The sequence below is a fragment of the Glycine max genome, chromosome 15, assembly GCF_000004515.6.
Source record: "Glycine max cultivar Williams 82 chromosome 15, Glycine_max_v4.0, whole genome shotgun sequence".
Classification (NCBI taxonomy): Eukaryota; Viridiplantae; Streptophyta; class Magnoliopsida; order Fabales; family Fabaceae; genus Glycine; species Glycine max.
In genome coordinates, this window is record NC_038251.2 from 2,624,829 (window position 1) to 2,643,749 (window position 18,921).

Consider the following 18,921-nt stretch of genomic DNA (forward strand, 5'->3'; position numbering starts at 1 on the left):
CCTTACCTTTTTTAATGTTATAATAAATAAAAATTATAGTTAAATTATATTTTTTTCAATAAATATCGATTAATATTTCAAGAAAATTTTGCACATAGAATGAATAAAATACAACTTTTCCCGCTAATAATATTAAACAAATATTAATCCACAAATATTATTTAAATATGACTTCTTCTGCTAACTAATTGGATCTAAATTAATTTTATTATAAAGAATTTTATTATTCATAATAATTGAATAAGATTATCTTCAGTGAATTATATTGTGATTTATATTATAAAAAATTAAAACAAATTTAATTTAAGATGTTTTTGTTAAATAAGAGAGAGAACATGTTTTTTTTATAAAGAAAAAGAGGGCTGAAATCTATAAAAAATAATTATTTTTTACACATAAAGATAAGTCTTTACCGACAAGTCCTAAGATGTTATTGGTGTCTTATCGATACTAACAGTGTTGAAAATGCCTCCTTATCTAACACTTTAATAGTTTTTCACAAAACTATAGAAATGAAAATTAACTAAATAACCTTGAGATCACTATAAAAATATTCACACGTCTCCCAACTATTGGTAATTAAAACAAAATAAAATCAACAAAAATATTATATCAACATTATTTTATCTTTGTATCTATTAATATTTTTTCTATTATAATTTACAACTTCAAATATTCACAAATTTTACATGTGTACAGTGCCCCTGCCCGCTGCGGCTTAAACAGACAGTTATTAATTAGGGATAAATCAGTAGTTTATTAGCAACAAAACACATCTTCGGCCCAATTTTTCTGTTAATTGTGTTTTTAATCATCGATAGATAAACCCTAATTTGTTTTCCGAAAAGAGAATAGGTTACTCAAATAACTGGTTAGGGCTTGGATCCGCGCGTATGGAAGCAGGTTTCTCCCATCGAAGGCAAAGCAGAAAGAACGGAAAGGGTTCGTTTCAATTTTGTTTAATCTTTGCATTTTTTGTAGCTTCATTTTGCTTTTATTCTTCCCATCCGTACACCGCTTCAATTTCTATAAATGATAAATTATTTAATTTGAAGTTCTGCTTAAGCTATGATTCTCTTTGAGTTCCTATCTGTTGCTGCTGGCTTATGTAAAAAAAAAAAAAAATGCTCTACACCAGGTAAGATGCATGTTCAGACTTCAGATAGTTAAATTTTATCGAGTCCGCATTAACTTGTTCCAATTTAGAGTATGAATGTGTCAAGTGTCATCCCGCTTATTAGATTAATGAACAATATGTTTGAAACGTAGAGTGGATGGAAAAGTGAATAGTTGTTTCTATTTTATTTGTAATATCATAAGGTCAGATTCTGCTAAAGTATACTGGTAAAAGAGAATTATGCATAAATATAGAGTTAATTAGCTGTATGGAAATGCTCAGTTTTTTAATACTGTCTGTTTTGACTAGCTTTTTGAGTCCGTCATTTCCTTACAAAAGATTGTATAATTATATCTATAATATCATTTTTTTTAATCCAGGCTTTCTCAATTTCTCAATGAAGTATTGTCCTTCCATTTAGATCTTTGCTGGATCATTGAGACAAACCTTTGCATCTTTCATATGTGTGATACTTTTGGACATGTGAAACAATTGTTTTCTGGAGCTGAAATCTGAATGTTGCTGCAATAATTATGGATTCTTCTGCTGTCGTGGGTAGCACAATTTCAGAGCCTCATAATGATATGGAATTTGAATCTCATGAAGCGGCATATGCATTTTACAAAGAATATGCTAAGTCTGCAGGGTTTGGCACTGCTAAGTTGAGCAGTCGGCGGTCCAGGGCATCAAAAGAATTTATTGATGCCAAATTTTCATGTATAAGATATGGTAATAAGCAGCAATCTGATGATGCAATTAATCCACGCCCGTCTCCAAAAATTGGTTGTAAAGCAAGCATGCATGTGAAGAGAAGGCTAGATGGTAAATGGTATGTCTATAGCTTTGTGAAGGAGCATAATCATGAGCTTTTACCAGCTCAAGCTCATTTTTTCCGGAGTCACAGGAGTTCTGATCCACTAAGTAATGATGTTCGAATGCGAAGGCGGAAGAACTCAAATGCAGTTTCTAAATTATTTACTGCAAATCAGAATGTTGATTGCTTAGAGAACTTTGTGAAACATCAACATGATAAAGGACGGAGTTTGGTTCTAGAAGCAGGACATGCTCACTTGCTTCTTGAACTCTTCATGCACATGCAGGAAGAGAATCCAAAATTCTTCTATGCAGTTGATTTGAATGAAGAACATCGACTAAGAAATGTGTTCTGGGTTGATGCTAAAGGCTTGGAAGATTTTACTTATTTTTCTGATGTTGTTTCTTTTGACACAACATATTTTACAAGCAAATATAAAATACCATTGGTATTGTTCATTGGAGTAAACCATCATATTCAACCAACATTGCTTGGTTGTGCATTGATTGCTGATGAGACAATATATACTTTTGCCTGGTTACTGCAAACATGGCTCATAGCAATGGGAGAACGAACTCCACAAGTGTTTCTCACTGACCAAAACGAGGCTATTAAAGCAGCTGTTGCTGCATTTCTTCCAGGAACACGTCATTGTTTTTGTTTGTGGCATATTTTGGAAAAGATACCAAAACAACTGGAATTTCTCGGTGCGTGGCATGATAGCTTTTTGGAAAAATTTAACAACTGTATATACAAATCATGTACAGAGGAGCAATTTGATAAGAGATGGTGGGAGTTGGTTGATGACTTTAACCTTAGAGATGTTGAGTGGGTTCAATCCTTATATGATGACCGTACATGTTGGGTGCCAACTTTTATGAAAGATATTTCCTTTGCTGGCTTGTCTACTAGTTCACGCTCAGAAAGTTTAAATTCATTGTTTGACAAATATATCCAAGTTGATACTTCATTGAGAGATTTTATAGAACAGTATAGAGTGATTCTTGAAGATAGGCATGAAGAGGAAGCCAAAGCAAATTTTGATGCCTGGCATGAAACACCTGACCTGAAGTCTCCTTCCCCTTTTGAAAAGCAAATGTTGTTAGTTTACACACATGAAATTTTTAGAAAGTTCCAGGTTGAGGTTTTGGGTGCCGCTGCTTGCCATCTTAAGAAAGAAAATGATTGCATGACTACTACTTATACTGTGAAAGACTTTGAAAACAACCAAACTTATATGGTAGAATGGAACACATCAACCTCAAATATATGTTGTTCATGTCATTTGTTTGAATATAAAGGTTATCTCTGTAGACATGCTATTGTTGTTCTACAAATGTCTGGTGTTTTCAGCATTCCACCAAAGTATATATTGCAAAGATGGACAAATGCTGCTATGAGCAGGCATCCTATTGGTGGAAAAATGGAAGAGGTTCAATCAAAGGTGCGGCGATTCAATGATTTGTGTAGACGGGCCATAATATTAGGTGAAGAAGGTTCTTTGTCACAAGAAAGTTACTATATGGCTTTAGGTGCCATAAGTGAGGCACTAAAGCAATGTGCAAACTTAAACAGTTCTGTTGAGAATGGTATGAGACCTGATGCCTCAAGTACCCATGTTGTTTGTAATGTTGAAAAAGAATATCAATCTATTATTACATCTAATAATAAGATCCCTGATCCAAAACTGAATACGGGAAAGAAAGCTGTGAGGACTGGTATGGCTGGTAGGAGTCTAGGAAGTGTTGAAAACAGTGAAGGAAATAAAGGAAAGGTCAGTTATTTTGGTGATTAATGATTGACCTCCTAGTATTAATTTTTTTCAATTAATGTCTTTGACTTTGGTCTCTTTATGCTATAGGTATCTCAGGTCGAAGAAGGTATGGTGAAAGATGGTTTTCAACAAATGGTATGCTATTCCCTAACGCTTATGATTGCCATCACACGTCTCTAGTTATATTTTGCTTTAGTTTTCATGAATAATTTCTGCTGATTCATTAAATTCCACGAAAGACTTGTTTTCTGGGACTGAACTCTTGACTACATTTATTTTGGTATATGCATATAACAGGATATGGTATCCATTAAGCAATGAAAAAAATTAAAGTAAATTAAAGAAAATGAAAACTAAAGAAACAAGGATGCTAGGAATGCAGTAGGGCAGCCAATCCCTTTGCATGTTGAATAATACAGCAACAACCCCTTGAAACTCTCATTAGCCGAGCACAACCAGAGAGAAGCTAAGAAAAAAACTATCCAAAAGTAAATATAGGGGCAAGGGAGGGATGTGTGCAGTTCTGCGGCAACTATAGTGTTCTGGTTTTTTAGCTAGATTTATACATCACTCATTGTGGAGAGAACACTGTGAAGCCAATCTTGACCTGTGGGATAAACAATGACAAATGCATGCTGAGATTTGGGTTCAGAAGGGGAAAGAAAAGAAGAGCTGGCTATGAGTTTACATTTTTTGATCCATTGGATAATAAATTATGCAGTTTATAGTTTTTGCATATATTGTGTAGAAGAATCTGATTAGTGTATGTAATCATGCATCTGCAGATTGATTAAAGATTGTGTTAATGCCAACAAACATTCAATATCCGATTGGTGTATGTAATCATGCATCTGCAGATTCATTTTATAAATTGTCATTCAAGTATTAGTGAAAGCATGGGTATGATTCGAGATCACAGATTCATTTTATAATCTGTATTTGCATGTTACAGGAGCTGATTGATTCGAGATCACAGAGTGTCATGCCAATGCAGTTTCACGGTGTGGTACCCGCTCTGTTCCATAATATATCGTCACCATTTCATACTGCACCTTCAACTCATTTGCACGAGAACCGTTAGCTTGATAAATATTTACTTTTAAAAGGATCTGGAGACCATGTATAGAGCTGTACATAAGAAATTGCACTTTTGGAAGACACTATACCTTTCACTTAATGGTATTTGTGTTGCAGAGCCCATGTGGCAATTGAATTTGAGAGTTGGTGCTAACTTGGGTATCATTGTATTCTAAAGGTAGGCTCACCATCAATGGTCAATGTTGGTAGTTTTTTATTTTTGAAGTTGCTAGGTTTAACTTGATGCATTGGAGTTGTTAGTCCAATATTACCTTAAAAAAGTTAAAAATCAAAATAAAAAAAGGATAGCGGATCAATTTTGTCCTTGAAAGTACGAGATGCATTCAATTTAGCCCCTAAAAATAATAAAATGACAAAATAGTTCTTGAAAGGATAATTCGTGACTAGTTTTTATTGAAAATTCAAAAAGTCGTGTGATTAACATACTTTTAAAGATTAAAATGATAATAATTAGTTAAATTTTGGGATTAAAGTGATAGTATAGGGAATCTCGTGGATTTTTTTTCATCATTTTATTTCTTATTTCTTATAGAGATTAAATTGATAGCGTCTCACTTTTAAGGAAGGAATTGGTTGTTTACCCAAAATAAATTGATAGCGTCTCACTTTTAAGGAAGGAATTGGTTGTTTACCCAAAAAATTGTACTTCCAAGTTTCCAACACTATTATTGAATTGTGTTAAAACCAGTAACATGAAATTAATCTTTAAAATCATTGATCGATTTAATTCTTAAATTTATAAAAATATAACTTTCCATGAAACTATAAGAATTACGTTTCCGTTTTGGAAGGGTGTGGAGATTTTCATAGCTGCTTCCCACCTTCCTGCTTATCCCTTTTCGTCATGTTCGTCGCCAAGGTCATGGACAAAGAGCTTGTCCCACCCCTTCCTCCTCACCCTCTACGCCACTATTGATGCCACCAAATGGTTCTGCCTCCGCAACATTAATCTTCATTCACTCAAGAGTTATTTTCCTACCCCACTTTAATTTGGGATCCAGGTTCTGCTTTTGAAGCCATGATTTGAAGTATCAACACCTTGAGGGCAAGGTGTTTTTGATGGACCAGGAAATAACAGAAAATGAAACATGAGGCCCATAAGAAAAAACAACCCACCCAAGTATTTGGCAGATTTTGTGTGAAAGGAATGAGATGTGATGCACTAGCCTCCAAACAATGAGAATAATTCTGTTAGGAGTAGTGCTTTGCTGTTAGTGCCCTAATGTTTTCCATAATGCTTGTCATATTGCTTTCTGTTTTGCCTTGTCTTGTAACTATGACAACATCTATATATAACTGTATTGAGGTCATGAATGATAAACAAGAAAATTATCAGAATTTATTCCTCACTCAAAACTTTTGGAAGGTCACTTAGTCCTCGAAATCTAATGTTTATTTTCCGGTTCCTAACATAACCCATCAGCTGTGTGAAGATCATTTTGCACATGGAGACACATGCTTATTGGCAACCATCTTACCTTAAGAAATGACAGGATCATGCGTTATAACTGGTTTAGTCAAACGAAATTCAAACTGGAGAGGCTCGTGTATCTTCTGCAATCTATTTATTTATTTATATGAAAATAAGGAAGGGGAAAAGTTTGCGTGCCACTTAACTGTCAGGTTTTGTGTGAAATCTTAGTAGAAGCAAACAAAATAAAGAAAAGTTGTTTATTTAGCATTTCTTTATTTTATGCAATTGTTCCTAATTCCCAAAACTTGGCATAAAATCTTGCGGATAAGGTCCCTGGACATTACTTTCCTTCACTGGCTGGTCGGATTCTTCCTCTTGAATGCAAAGCGAGAGCACTTAAAGTAACGAGCAGTGATCGATATATAAATATTTTAGCAATATATATTATTTTTCTTTTTCTATCACATTAATCTTATAATATTTATATTTTTCTTCTTCGATGTTTTTTTCTCTCTGGATGCATCATAACATAATGGATATCCATGGAATTAACTTTTTTTTTTAAAATAATTGAAAACGCTCATATGTACAATAATCTTTTAAACGAGTTTTGTTGCATTCATTTTTTGGCTTTCTTGGATTGACAGATAAAATCATACAATTTCCCTTCTCCAAATCTGATATACATGAAAAAAACAAACATATATATAGATAACAGAGCTGCAGTATATGATATTACAATTATTATTACTAATATAACGACGGAGATCGAAACAAATAAATAAGAAATGTTATGATGGGATTGTCCTTATCGACCAGCGCTGGTGACCCATATGCATATGCGCAATATCTTGATGCAAGTGGGTCATTTTTCAGAGTGTGACCAAAAAGGCAACAGGATTAATTAACACTATCATCCCCCGTTTAATTAGTTCACGTACACAGATTCTGATTTTGATACCGACCACAATAATTATCTTACAGCAAATTAGGTTAATTCAAGCGCATTAATTATGGAATTAAACCTCCTTCCCCTCTAGTCCAAAATAAGATAGGGAGACAAAGATTTAGGAACCTGTGGGGTCACTTTGCATTGTACTAATAGTAATACCCGTCGATATACAATGGAACATGACAGTGTCCTAACTTCATTTACCTAGGAAGAACCCTCCCAAATTCATGAACCTCCTTTCCTCTTACAAGTGTTGATTTGATAAACTAAATGAGTGAATTTCTAGTATTAATGTAATATATATACGCTTTAATATAAATTTTGTGATTGAAATGATTTTAGTTACAGTTATAGCTATATAAAATTAATTCTAACAAATTCCAAACCAAACCAGTTGTAGAATTCCTTCCTAACCTACATGTGACAGCTCTTAAACTTAAACATGAACTTTCCATTTATAGATGTCGACCCTAATAAAAATACTTCACTTAAATGAACTTGCCATATATATAGTTGGAATGAAAAAAAAAAAAGACACCACCAAAACAAGTCATCAAGTTAAATAAAAAAGGATGTGAAAACGCGATTGCTGCATTTGACATTAACCAATTAATAGTTATATACTTTGAAACAAATGAGAAATAATGAGTTCGAACTTAGAAGGTCCCAATACAATTGTGAATGAGTATATAGTACCATATGGAATAGAAGCTTGCGAGCGAGTCTCATAATTTAGCTTCTGATGGACATTTCTCCACCATGTGCATGCTTCAACTCTAATCTCTATCTGTCACACCATTTCCCTTCTACCCCATGTTCAGTTGTTCCTCCTATTTTCTTCAGCATTGTCAGAATCCCAAAGTCCCAAGCAAACACACCCTTCCCACCGTTTCATTAACTTCACACTCAGAGACGACGGTGTTTCCACGACACCATAGCATATATAGTAGAGATAAATAAATTAACATTCACGTAAACTATAACTTACTTGCACCGCAACAACCCCCAATGGGTGGTGTTAGGTCTATAACGGTGGTGGTAGTAGTGTTATTTATTATGGCCCTGAGCTCCGGCGTGAAGTCGTGTCCGCCTTCGGACAGGACGGCGCTCCACGAGCCCTATCTCGGAATCTTCAACTCCTGGACCGGCGCCGACTGCTGCCATAAGTGGTACGGCGTGAGCTGCGACCAGGAGACCCGCCGCGTCGCCGACATCAACCTCCGCGGCGAGTCGGAGGAGCCGATCTTCGAGCGCGCCCACCGCACCGGCTACATGACCGGCTACATCTCGCCGGCGATCTGCAAGCTGGCGCGTCTCTCCAGCATCACAATCGCCGACTGGAGGGGAATATCCGGCGAGATCCCGCGCTGCATCACAACCCTCCCCTTCCTCCGCATCAAACAAAGGCATGATCACGTCGTTCTTTTCTTCGTTTTAATTGCAATCATTTCCTCGCATCAAACAATCGTTTTAATTGCAATCATTTCAAGTGCAGGGCGTCTCAAAGTTCTTTTATTAATGTTAATCTTATATTCTCAGTCTAGTGTGTGACCTGGGTTAACCTTCTAAATATTCGTTTTATGCTATCATACTCCTCAGTCCTCCTTGGCCACGTTGCTTGTGATCACTTTAACTATACGATCGAGTGCTTTTTTATTTCTTGAAAATCCTTCAATTTTTTCTAACCCAAATCCTTTTAGGCTTAAAACAATTTAAAAAAGAAAAACTTATAAACAAAATGTTTGGGAGTTTAATTATTTAAAATTCGAGCTTATTATTCTTTAAAAATTGATAAGAACTAATTATTTTTTAAAATATGCCAAGGCTCAAAGAGCTTATTTTCAATTTATTTAAATTTATCTTATGGCATAAACATTAGTGTAAATATTTTGGAGAGTTTATATAAATAACTTATAATATCTAAATTATAAGCTGTTTGTATCTTATTTCATTAAGCTCTTTAGGATAGCTTATGAAAGTAGCTTGTAGTTTATATATAAAAACAGTTTTACTCTTTCTCCTTTATTTAATTATAAAAATAACTTATATACAAGTACTTACCTGATGAACACTTATTAGACCTTAATTAAGATGTTTATCTAAATGACATGTCTAGTGAGTCCTGATTCAATTGTATGCAAGAATGCATTGTCTTTATATTTAAACTTATTTTTAACCACTGAAACGGATAGACTTAAAAAACTGCTATATTTCTGCCCTGAGCAATTTGAAGCCATGGTTAGATATATCGTTTGGTTCAGTATAATAATTCCATATTTACAATTCAATAGAGTTGCATCTTTCCCTTCTTCAAAATGAATGGAATTCCCCAACTGTGAGAATGCATCCGTTTCTAAGGATGAAAAAAAGAGAGAAATAACATTAACCTCACAATTCAATAGAATTATAAACTTACAGATAGGGAATGTTTGATTCATTTTGATAGAATAATGTACAAAATGAATCCACATTACTCCCATATAGCAGCACCAAAATGATTCATACATTCTACTGATCGTTGAGTTCCATAAGTTAACTATTTGGTGTAGAACCTACACTGTTTTATTTCAACTCCTATATCAAGTGCACAAAGGGAGAAGGAGGCCTAAAAACCTGTATCAACCTTTAATGTTGAAATAAACCGTATAAGACTCATCTCTAAAGGCCAATAACGGTTCCAGAAGAAAATTCCTGTTTTCCCCTTTGGCCACAAAGCTGATAGGATTATATTTGCTTATTCCTCTCTTGGCAATAAAACTTGCTGCTTGGTTAAATGTAGCATCAGAAGTAGTCTTGCAACTGAGCTTCACTCCTCTACCAGAACGCAAGCCACTGTGCACGAAGCAACCATTATGGCTTTTGGATTCTAAAGATATGGTTTCTTTTCGTCCATCCAATCCCGGTACCACAACAAAAACAGAAGATGGTCCACCAGAGGGAAGAGCCTACGACTGTAAGAGGAAGTTCTATTCCTTGGTGAATCACTTGCATTCCCGGATGATCAAATGGTTCTAACATCACTGATTTACCAATAGCATCTGTCAATGTGGTAAACTTTGTGGAAGATTTTCCTTGGATAACTCTAAAAGTGGCACCAAGAGCTGAATCAGTTCCAGGCTCAGGTACTTTTTTCACTGCTAATGATTGGTTTGAGTTTGTCAAAACAAAAGTCGAGTTTGCAAAGGCTTGGGAGAAGTAGAATAAGTGGATGTTGTAGCTGGCTGGAATTGGAGTAATCCAGTCTGCTATAGAAGCATTTGCTGCAGTTTTAATGTTCCAATCACCAGTGGTGTGACCAGCAAGAAGATAGGGACCATAAAGAATTGCTTGAATAGAGGCATATTTAGTCCTATCATCTGTATTTGATTCAAAACACCATATCAGTATTGTGAAGTACATGATTAATTTTTCCATTAGAAATATACCTGTGACAGAAGAATAATGGTAATTAACATTTAAAACACATGGAATCAATATCTTGTGCAACTACCTTTTATGGCCTCTGCTCTGAGGGTAAGGGGCAATTGAAGGCTTAGCTTGTCACCAGCATTCCATTTTCGCGTGATCGACAAAAAATTGCCTACAAGTCCAATAAGCTGCAATTGTTAATTTTCTCTTTATATCTATCTATCTATATTTCCATTTTCTAACAACTACGGTGAAATCTCTACTTTTTGGTGCCAAGTAAAGAGAGATTCACACCTGGCCCTGGCAGAGTTAAAGTCTCATTATTTAATATGCCTTTTTCACCATTCTTGTGCATCCGAGTTGGTAGTCTGAAGTTAAGCGTAGACAAAGCACCAGTTTTCTGCACAAGTAGATAGGTTTTAGAAGACTAAGAAGAGAAGGATTTTACACTTGGTAGCTTGTTGATTTCTTGTGAAGAAGGTTAAAAAAAATTGGCATTATAAGCCACATATCCCTCACGTGTCACCAGAAGATATTGTAACATGTCCATTAACACTTGGCAATCAAAATTTTGAAAAAAATTAACTAATTAAATTGACATAATCAAGTTGATAGAACAATTTCTTTTATCATATAATGAATCCATCTTCAGTTAATATTTGTCTGGATGTAGCATTTATAAATCTGTACTGTAATGTGCATTTTTCAATTTCTATGAATGAAGACTGGTAGTCAAAATCCTTATATAAACTAAAATTCAAGCAAATGCAACCATCTTCTATATCACTATTATTCTAGTCATATCATCATGCTTCTGCATTATAATAAGTATGGCCTAGCTGTGACAGATTTGGACTCTAACCAGAAATTATACTCTTTTTCATATTTCAGGTGACCATGATTTATTGGTCACAAAATAATGATCATGCACAAGCCAAAAGAAGAGTGAAAATGTGACATGTATTCCTTTCTCCCGATTAGTTACATATCAGTAGATCCATAACCTTTTGTTTATACTGAAAGCATTAGTAGAGAAGGGGTTAGGACAAAACAGACCAAATAAAATCAGATTAACTACTATAGTGTTTACTCTAGAAGGTATCTAAGATTAATGTTTGGCTAAATGAGATGCATAATGTAACGAGCACCTTAGCAGGAGAAAATGTAAATGACACTCGTAGGAAAGGATCCCATGAAGCAGGTGGAACAACTGTCTGATTAAGGATAATTTGCCCAGATTTCCAATTAAATAAGCTTGATATGTATTGGATGATGTAAAGAGTAGGATTTTCCCCTTGCTCTTCAAAATAGATAGAATCTCCCAGCTTTGAGAATGATTCAATTCCTAATAAACAGGGAAAGAAAAATGAGAACATTTGAGTACGGAGTACAGAAATGATTTGGTGTAGTGTGAAACTTTGATGCCATTTATAAAGTATGATGGACATAACATAGGCTCACCTGTCCCATAGCAGCACCAAAAACTATCAAACTTGGTTCCCCAACCAAAGTAAGTTTTAGCCTTGGAAACCCCACGACCTTGTGGAAGCATATATATCATCACTCCAGGTTCTGTTCCTCTTTGAATGCTTAATACACCATTTGTTAAGGCACGCTCATAATAATCTGCATATGATACTTTTTTGGTCCATGTAAACAAGTGGCGTGAAACCTGGAAAATTGTTTTTCTTTCTTGTACTTAGAGGACAATGTAAAAGCTTCAAGATAATAAATCAAGGTTTATTTACAAATATTCAAGTGTTATATGTGCACACTCACATATAAACCCATAAATCCATAAATACATTCTAATGTAAATCGTCATGTGAAAATAAATCTACCATTTTATATACTTATTTTTAGCTTCCCGAGTATTCCATAATGATTGATGAACATTGACTGTACCTTCAACATATTGTAAGTTGTGCATGATTCCTCATTGTCGGTGGATTCTAGGGTGTCTGCCATTCTCTTTGGATCACTCCTATGCAGAAAAATCGAAGTAAAGCAATTTTTTTTAGAAATAATAATAACAAAACCTGTGGAGAATTATTAACTAGAAGAAACAGAAAGAATGCTTGCTTTTATAGATACAGTTATTCAATGGATAATTGAAATGCATACGGAAAATAACTGGAACAAAAATGCTGACATCTTGATACCAAAATTCGTTGACTGATGTCCCTCCAGTTGCATAAGTATGAGAAGAGTTAACAAGATCCATAAAGAGTGTTCCTATTTCCTAACACACCAAAAACCAAATTCAAGAACCATTATCGGAATTTAAAATAATAACAACAAATTTCAGTACCAGTAATCTACAGCATACATAAAGCAATTCACCTTATAAAGTGGATCACCAGTGACTTCATACCGCATTTGAGATCCAACAATCACTGGGATATGTGTATTAGCATGAAAATGAGCTATATCATTCGCCTACATCATAGAATTTTAGAATTCTCAGGCTTTGTTGAAAAATTAAATACTATTTCTAAACTAGAAATAAATGCCTGAAGTTCAACATCCAAATACTTGATTGTTTCATTTAGATGTTAGCTCAATATTATAGATGATAGTCGCATAGAGGAAACACATTTTGGGATAAAAAGAGGAAACAATAGTTGCCATTACATGATCTGTTTCTCATCGAAGTTAAACTTGAAATAAACAGTACTTATAATAACATGGAAACTTTCTGATTTGTTTAAAAGCATATTTTTATGTATGTTTCTGTCATTGTAAAGCTAACATTGTTATAACCACGACATAAAAAAAAAAAAGTAAATTGAAAAACCATGATGTAAATATTGCAACCTCTTGAAACTGCACAACAAAATTTGTGCCAATAAGAACTTGGTAGCAATTCTGTCATAATGAATAAATATTATCACTACCTTCACTGCGAGCAACCCTAGAAAGCATGGCTTGTCAAAAAGGTGAGCTAACAATAGATGCCTGGGATCTCCCTGCATAGATTAAGTATTAACAAGGCATGCAAGCTTACAGCATAAATAGGTACCATAAACAAGAAGCTAACACACTGTAACAAAGTAAGAATTAAAAATAGATGTATGATAAAAGAATAATCTCTCAATTTTGGATTAGAAAACTTTTCTGTTAATACCATAGTTACAACAAATACGCCTAGGAGTCTATAAAAGTAGAGTTAAAGAAACTAAATGGACTAATTACAACTATTAATTAACGTACCGTTATGCTGTATAGTTTGTAAAGGACATCATTCATGCCTCCAGTTTCCTCATTCAGTGATTGATAGTGTCTACTTATACTAAACTTTGTTATAACATTCTGCACTCGGTTGTAAAAGTAATCAACCATCCATGTCACCATTTTTAGAGCTTGAGGATTTTCTGCTATAGAATGTTGATCCAAAAGGCCAGCCAAGATCTGCCAAAGTTATCAGGGTCATGTTCGACTAAATTTCTTAATAAGTATATTTTTGGAGAACAAAATACTTTATCTTCTCAATAAATGAATTAAGCTTCTCTCGTAAGTTAAAATTAGCTTAAAAATAAGTTAGAATGAACTTTTGGGTAAGCTAAATGAAAGAGCTTCTATAAATTAGCTTATGCACAAGTTAATTGTAACTCTCGGGAGAAGCTTAATTCCTTTATCTTCCTATTTTCGTGTTTATCAAAACATGTCTCAATTGAATTGCCATAATATTAAGGCCGAAAGTAGTTGCAGAATCAAATTATCTAAGCCACTTTTGATTGTACCTTGTGAGTGGTGTAATAGGGAGCCCAAACATACTTAGTAGCTTCAAGTCGATCAAAAAATTCAGATGGAAAGGCAGAGAGATATCCTGTGCCAATTTTCTCCTGGCAGATAGAGAGATTGGCAACAAGAGCAGACATTTTCTTCTTCAGGCTATCATTATGTGTGCTGGCCCACATTAATGCTGATGCACTCAAGTAGTGACCTTTAAAGTGTCACAAGCAAGCAATTGTAATTAACCATGAAAAGTGAGTTGCAAAGGCTTAAAGTTGCAGCCAGGAGCAAGCTATTTACAAGTAAAAACTTATACACCTTTTTTAATCTCAGAATAAAAAAAAATTGTAGAGTAATGTTCAAGCAGTGGTGACATCAATAATAGTCTTGTGGTGAGTTATGAAGCTTTCAATGGTTCTCATAGCCCTTTCTTCCTATTCCCTTATATAGTAGTAAAGAAGTCTTTATGAAGAAACACAAGGAGCTGAAAGTGAAAATAAGAACTTTAATAGAGAGATAAGTTAGATTTGGTAACTTTGCTAACATGGGATTTGCACATCTGGTTGAGTCTTTTGCTCACACTAGCTGTGACTCGAGTTTGATTCTTAGATTTTTCCTATCAATAGGCGATATTTTTACTATAAATTCTCGCTGACATTTGCAGAGGAATGTATCTTCTCTTAGTCTAAACTTTTTATCCACCAAATAAAAAGATTTGGTAACTTCAAAATAAGATGATCAATGAAATAAGCTAACCAACAAAATGCCCCCGAAGCTCCATTTTTGGATCTTCCCACCCTCCATATGGTGTTCCAGGAGTTGGAAGGCCAGCTGTCTTCCTAAAGCTCCAGAGTAACCTGTCCACATTCAACATCAACAGATACTCTAAGTTTGTTCGTTGTGCCTGAGCATGGATTGAACCTTGATTCAATCTCACATCATGCAGAGACACTGGTTTGAGAAAACCTTGGGGTTGCTGGGGGGGCTTCAACACACCCACTTTCTCAATTTTCCTCAACATATCCAAATTACGTTGATTTTCCTCTTTCAACAACTTCCTTGGTAGCAAATCAGCCAATAAATGGTCATCCTTTGTCGTCAAATGATTATGTGACATTATGTTCCAAGTTTCATTCGTGGATGTGGATAACTGGTACCGGAAAGTATGTGATTGGGCATCATTGTTTGTGCACTCTTTACCCGCAGCACAACCCCACACCACAATAGCAACAAAGGCAAACAGAAAAGCCATCAACCTCCTGAGAAATTCAAATGAAAATGAACCTTAATCTCAGCCAAAATATGGGAACAATTTATAACCATGAAGCATAGCATAATTAGAATTACGCAACAGACAACATGCATGAGTTTAAGTGGAACAAAAACGCAATGTGAGTATGGAACACGTGAATTAAGAACTTGAATGAACTGAGTAACAGTGTCAGAAACAGAAACATACACGCACTCATAGGACAAATGTCAAACAGTTAAAACAACACAGAGACAAGTGAGTGGGTAGATGTATGTAACTCTCTCTATATATAGTATATACACAGACACTTAGAAAAACAGATTCGAGTGTCACCAATGAAGAAGTCGCATTTTAAATAAAATCATAAAGTAAGACTTAGGATATGAATCAGATGGAGCAATTTCAAATTGTAAATAATAGCACGGATAAAGACAAAAAAAAATTCTAATTTCTAATTTTGTTTTGCACGTATAGTTTTCGTAAGAGGCAATGTTAATTGAAGTGTGGTTGGGTGTTAAGTTTGTATGGGCATCTGTGTCAACGGAGATTCATTAATTCCAAAAAATTGAAATTTAAAGCCAAAGGTTCCAGAATTTTGATCCAAACTATTATTTAATAAAAGCCTTATGTTAAATATTTCTAAACACGATCATCATTTAGCGTGAAGTGATAATGTGGCATTACCTCTGCCTTGCAAGTTACATTGTTGGATGATAATAACGTAACTAGCTAGTAATGACGAAACTATGTGATTGTGTTGTGTGTGCACTCTTTATCCGCATCACAACTCGAGCAGAAAAACCATCATTATCGATGCCTTCATGGATATGATTTTTTCTTTAAAATAAATAATTTTAAAGCATTTATTTATAAAAATATATATTTACACTGAAGCTTGAAGCTTGATGAATTAGAGTGACTGACTAATGCAGCATTGCACAATTATTTTAATTTATTAAAGGAATAAAATAATAATAATAAAGTTGACCTATTCTTTGACCAACATGACTACTTGCCCGATTCTCTGGCTGCTCTCAAATCTCAAATCTCAAATGTCTATAACTGTTGGCTCAATTCTCAGAGGCTCTCTCTAAGCGGTGTTCACTGTTCACAACCTTCCTTTTCTCGTAACTCGTAAGTGTGTTCCATTATCTCAACTTAAATCTAGAATATCGACGCTTTCGATTTTTAATTAGGTGCTCCCGACAATGTTCCCTTTGTGCATTTATGATATGATGCTGAATGGATGATGAGTATAGAGGGGGAAACGATCACAAGCGAGTAACTTTTTTCAAAATTATCAAATTTAGATACAATTTCAAAATTATGTTTGTTTTTTTTAGTTTTATTTAATATTTTTTATATTTTTGTATATTGTTTTTTATTTAATTTTTTTACAACTTAAATGAAAAAAAAAATCGTAACACAATTTACAATTTTGTATTCAGAAGTAGTAGAATATCTTTAGATTTATTTCTTTTTGGGTGTTGATTTAAATTGTACTTCCATCTAATAATTTTGAATTTTTTTCTTTACTGTTGTTTCTTGTTGTCAAAACTTAAGGTCTCTGTTATTGTGTGTGGGCATAGCTTGCACTGCTTGGATTAGATGACATGATATAAATCATCAACCTGATATTAAGGGTTGAGTACAAAACTTTCCGATGTGTGTAACCTGGTCAAAGATATGAATGCACTGTTTGAAATTATGTGTGTGCATGGAGGCATGTGTGTGTTTTAAATAATAAAATTTAGTTATGCTAAAAAAAATGTTAAAAATGGGCGTGTAACTATGCAATAAATAAATTGGGAAAATTTTGTAATTTATGTCTTAATTATGAATGAGTTCATTAAGATCACATACTTAATTACCTATTAACTAAATCTATTATTTATCTTTTTTTATTAAATCTATAAATTGTTTTTATGTAGAACTGTTTTAGACAACACGTAAATATTAAACTTTAAAAATAATAATTAGTATACATTGATATAGTAAAGATTTTTTAAATTCAGCAACCAAGGAAAATATTAGACCCCCCAGTCAACCATGCTTTTGCATGTGAAGTCAAATTCAGCAACCAATAAAAGTTCAAACTTAAGTTATAAATACATAAATAAAAATTCCATTTGACCAATAAGACTTTAATGATATAAAAAAAAACACAAGACTTTAATCATCTATCATTAAGCTCATCAAAGTTGAATACTTGGCGTCACCTATGTACTACTTAAGGCATTATGAGTGTCGCATTGGGTATTAATTAGGGGTGTTCGTGGGTCAGTTTGAACTAATTTTGATGTAATTTAGGATTTAATATAATCAAATTTGATCTATTTTGTTTGATTTGATTTTTTTTTTTTTAAATCCAACTCAATCCTTTTGTGAATAGTTTGATTCAATTTGAGTCGACAAGCTATTCATTTAAATTTGATCTTTTTTCTTAAAATTATTATTTTATATCATGATTGATCCAAACATTCAATATAACCAACACAATATTATAAAATGTCTAAAAGTAGTAAAATTAATTCATTTAATATCATTAACATAATATTCTAAAATAGATTAATATAAATTAAAATAAATATTTTTCGACGAGATTTATTATGATATTCTGAATTACACCTATTTTCTATAAACTGATTTCTTGTAATAAGTTTTGTTACAATCATATTAATTTGTTGCAACCAAATTTACTAAAGAAATGAACAAAATATGATTGACTAATATTATAAACATGATAAAAAAAATAAATATAAAAAAATGAAACTAATAACAATATAACTGAATATTATACCAGTTTCAATACTTAGAATTTCAATATTAACAATATTTAAAGTCAAACTAAACAACTTTAAAAATTTTGATCAATTTAATTTGATTTTGATCGGATTTATAAATTTAAACGCATGATCCAACCATGAATAGTTTTGATCGATTCGATTCAGTTTTAACCTAAATCTATAAATGATCTAATCTAAATTATTCAGATCAATTTAAATGCGATGAACACTCCTAACACTAACTACATTGGCCTATGCATCAACGACAAGCAACTCTTGGTTAGCATTTGCTTAAAAAAATGCTTATAAGAAAAGTTTATACAATATAGGTGGTGATAAAAATTGATACGTATAGCGCACAAAGCAGATCAATAGTCCTGCCGCGTTCACGTAAATAGAGACACGGCACTGTTTTGTTAGTAGATGGCTAGTTTGGCTGTGAGAAATTATAAGGGAGAGCATAGGATAAATCTTAATGTTTGACGGAGAAGGGAAATTTATTTCAAAAATAGTAAATAAAAAGCAGTGAGTCGAGTGCAAGCAAAACATATACCAACAAAAAAAAAATACT

General features: G+C 33.6%; 1 protein-coding gene and 1 non-coding gene across 3 annotated transcripts; one reads left to right on the forward strand and one right to left on the reverse strand.

The window, feature by feature from the left end:
- Positions 1-742: 742 nt before the first annotated feature.
- On the forward strand, positions 743-4,999 carry LOC100815102 (protein FAR1-RELATED SEQUENCE 4). 2 transcript variants are annotated; one of them, XM_014768200.3, is made up of 5 exons: positions 743-942; positions 1,498-3,705; positions 3,793-3,840; positions 4,491-4,540; positions 4,658-4,797. In XM_014768200.3, the coding sequence occupies exons 2-4, from the start codon at positions 1,651-1,653 to the stop codon at positions 4,497-4,499; spliced, it is 2,112 nt and encodes a 703-aa protein (XP_014623686.1). In that variant the 5' UTR covers positions 743-942; positions 1,498-1,650; the 3' UTR covers positions 4,500-4,540; positions 4,658-4,797. The 2 variants fall into 2 exon arrangements, with proteins under 2 accessions (XP_014623686.1, XP_003546997.1); XM_003546949.5 differs by lacking the exon at positions 4,491-4,540 and having other exon boundaries at positions 747-942; positions 4,658-4,999.
- A 4,547-nt stretch (positions 5,000-9,546) lies between these two features.
- On the reverse strand, positions 9,547-16,080 carry LOC100815634 (uncharacterized). Its single transcript, XR_003264693.2, has 13 exons — positions 15,772-16,080; positions 15,069-15,571; positions 14,321-14,523; positions 13,791-13,988; positions 13,475-13,546; positions 12,921-13,016; positions 12,740-12,819; positions 12,483-12,561; positions 12,039-12,249; positions 11,726-11,922; positions 10,872-10,977; positions 10,660-10,749; positions 9,547-10,525 (listed from the first exon to the last, which is right to left on the reverse strand). It is a non-coding gene; the product is annotated as an uncharacterized protein (transcript).
- Positions 16,081-18,921: the final 2,841 nt, after the last annotated feature.

Bases quoted from the DNA above. Each gene is read 5' to 3' on its own strand.
- LOC100815102 (XM_003546949.5), top strand. From the start codon at position 1,651: ATGGATTCTTCTGCTGTCGTGGGTAGCACAATTTCAGAGCCTCATAAT. The intron at 3,706-3,792 runs GTCAGTTATTTT...TTTATGCTATAG, and splicing joins GTGAAGGAAATAAAGGAAAG to GTATCTCAGGTCGAAGAAGG. The intron at 3,841-4,657 runs GTATGCTATTCC...TGCATGTTACAG, and splicing joins AAGATGGTTTTCAACAAATG to GAGCTGATTGATTCGAGATC.